We start from the raw sequence: 2,265 nt of genomic DNA, 5'->3' as shown, positions 1-2,265 counted from the left end.
TATTCGTGAAGGTGCGTGTGCCTGCGCTGATATGACGTTTCGATTGAGATGGGACTGTTGATCAAAGAATAATACGGTGGCTGTTAAATGACTACTGGGTGAAATACAAGCGAATACTAGGCGTCTGCCGCTGATCACTAGCTAGCCTAACGCGCAGGATAGCGAGAGCCAGGCAGCTCGGCCACCAAACGGCATTTTCGCATTATTTAGGTATTTATTTACAGCCAATTAATAATAATTGGATGCTGCTGGCGCGAGCGAGGAGAGGAGATCCACCTCCCTCCCCCCATCCAACAGCTCATCATTTGCTCGCTCCGCTGCCCTCCCTATTTATAGCCCACCACCCCGCCGCCGCATGAACAGACCAGATCATCACACCACCAGTTCACCACCACCGAGCACTGCCACCGTAACATCATCCATCCTCTACCCCGGAGAGTTCTCAGATCGGATCGGGCTCGCCGGAGATCGATGATGCATCACGCCGCGGGTCTCGACCTGGGCCTCGGCCTCGGGCTCGGGCTCGCCTCCCAGGGCAGCCTCACGTCCTCCACCACCACCGCATCCTCCTCCCCGGCCTCGCAGGCGCACGCGCAGCACTGGACCGCCGCTTTCAGCTCCGTCGTCGGCGCGCAGGAGTACGAGCGGCAGCAGCTGCTGCATAGGAAGGAGGAGCCGGGGATGAGGCCGTCCACGTCGCCCGAGAGCGGCGTCAGCGCCGGGACCAAGAGGGGCCTGGAGCGCACCGGCTCCGGCGTCTCCCCCGCCACGGGCAGCGACGAGGACGACGACGGCGCCGGCGGCCGCAAGAAGCTCAGGCTCTCCAAGGACCAGGCCGCCGTCCTCGAGGAGTGCTTCAAGATGCACAGCACGCTCAACCCCGTAAGTGTCTTCTCCTCCTCCTCCGTCGAGCTCGTAGTGTTCGTCCATGGATCCTCGGCGATCGATCACATTGGGCTGACCGGGATATCTCCCTGACGACTTGCAGAAGCAGAAGACGGCGCTGGCGAACCGGCTGGGGCTGCGGCCGCGGCAGGTGGAGGTGTGGTTCCAGAACCGCCGCGCGCGCACCAAACTCAAGCAGACGGAGGTGGACTGCGAGTACATGAAGCGCTGGTGCGAGCAGCTCGCCGAGCAGAACCGCCGCCTCGAGAAGGAGGTGGCCGAGCTCAGGGCGCTCAAGGCCGCACCGCCGGCGCATAACGGCGCCGCGGCGGGGCCCCTCACCACCCTCACCATGTGCCTCTCCTGCAAGCGCGTCGCATCCACGTCCTCCGCCTCGGCCTGCAACGTGCCCAGCTTTTCCGCCAATGCCGGCATCGGCATGCCAATGCCATCCCTCGAAGAACGGCCGTTCTTGTGTGGGTTCAGAGACACCGGAGTGACGTACGGCGGCTCTTCGGGGCTCGCGAAGGTGGTCAAGCCGGCCAGATAGAAGGAGCTATCTCTGTGACGCCGCCATGATCAGCATGCCAAGCAAGCTAACAGAAATGGCGCCATTGTCACAACTCACAAACTTAAGCAAGTTTAGCAAAAAGTTTAATCCTTCGTTTTCTCCGTCTCAGAGGGAAATATAAATTAACTAATTCTAACAATTTAGGGCTGAATTGATCGATGGGTTCCGGGCTTCTGGCGGGGATGAATGTATGCATGTGAAAACAATGGAGGACCCAGCAACAAAATGAAGGGTGTGCACACTACAAAAAACTCATATAAATTTAACTAAGCAATAGTTTAAGTGATCATCACTCATAGTAGTTCTCAACTTATTTTTCACTAGTTCATTAACGAAAATACTCTTTCAACACTCCTCGTCACCACCGTTAAGATAAATACCAACTTGACAAGCAGTATGACATCAATTGTATATAAGATATATGACTCTTTCAACAATATGACATCAATTGTATATAAGCAATGTGCAATGTCATCAATTCTGTATAAGACATGAAGCAATTCCACAATTCAATGACATCAATCAGTTGTATACCAGGGTGGACGACACGGTCCGGTCCGGCGGTCCGGCTCGTGGCCCGCTCGGCTCGGGCCGGCTCGGTCCTGGCCCGCTGAAAAAATCGGTCGGTCTGAGCTCAGCAAACCAGCCCGACAAAGCTTCGGTCCGGTCCAGGCTTTAACCGAGCCGACCGAGCGGACCGACGAGCACGAGCTGTGGCATGGCGAGAGCATGGCGAGAGCATGGCGGGGGCATGTCAGGACGCGGCAGGGGCGTGGAGGGGGCTTGCCAAGGGCGTTGCAGGGGCGTGG

At 57.5% G+C, this 2,265-nt stretch overlaps 1 protein-coding gene across 1 annotated transcript; it reads left to right on the top strand.

The window, feature by feature from the left end:
- The first annotated feature begins 377 nt into the window (after nucleotides 1-377).
- Nucleotides 378-1,972, top strand: LOC119289643 (homeobox-leucine zipper protein HOX2-like). Its single transcript, XM_037568922.1, has 2 exons — nucleotides 378-882; nucleotides 989-1,972. The coding sequence occupies exons 1-2, from the start codon at nucleotides 472-474 to the stop codon at nucleotides 1,433-1,435; spliced, it is 858 nt and encodes a 285-aa protein (XP_037424819.1). The 5' UTR covers nucleotides 378-471; the 3' UTR covers nucleotides 1,436-1,972.
- Nucleotides 1,973-2,265: the final 293 nt, after the last annotated feature.

This window comes from Triticum dicoccoides, chromosome 4A, assembly GCF_002162155.2.
Source record: "Triticum dicoccoides isolate Atlit2015 ecotype Zavitan chromosome 4A, WEW_v2.0, whole genome shotgun sequence".
In the NCBI taxonomy this organism is placed as follows: Eukaryota; Viridiplantae; Streptophyta; class Magnoliopsida; order Poales; family Poaceae; genus Triticum; species Triticum dicoccoides.
This window is presented reverse-complemented; position numbering and strand designations above follow the sequence as displayed.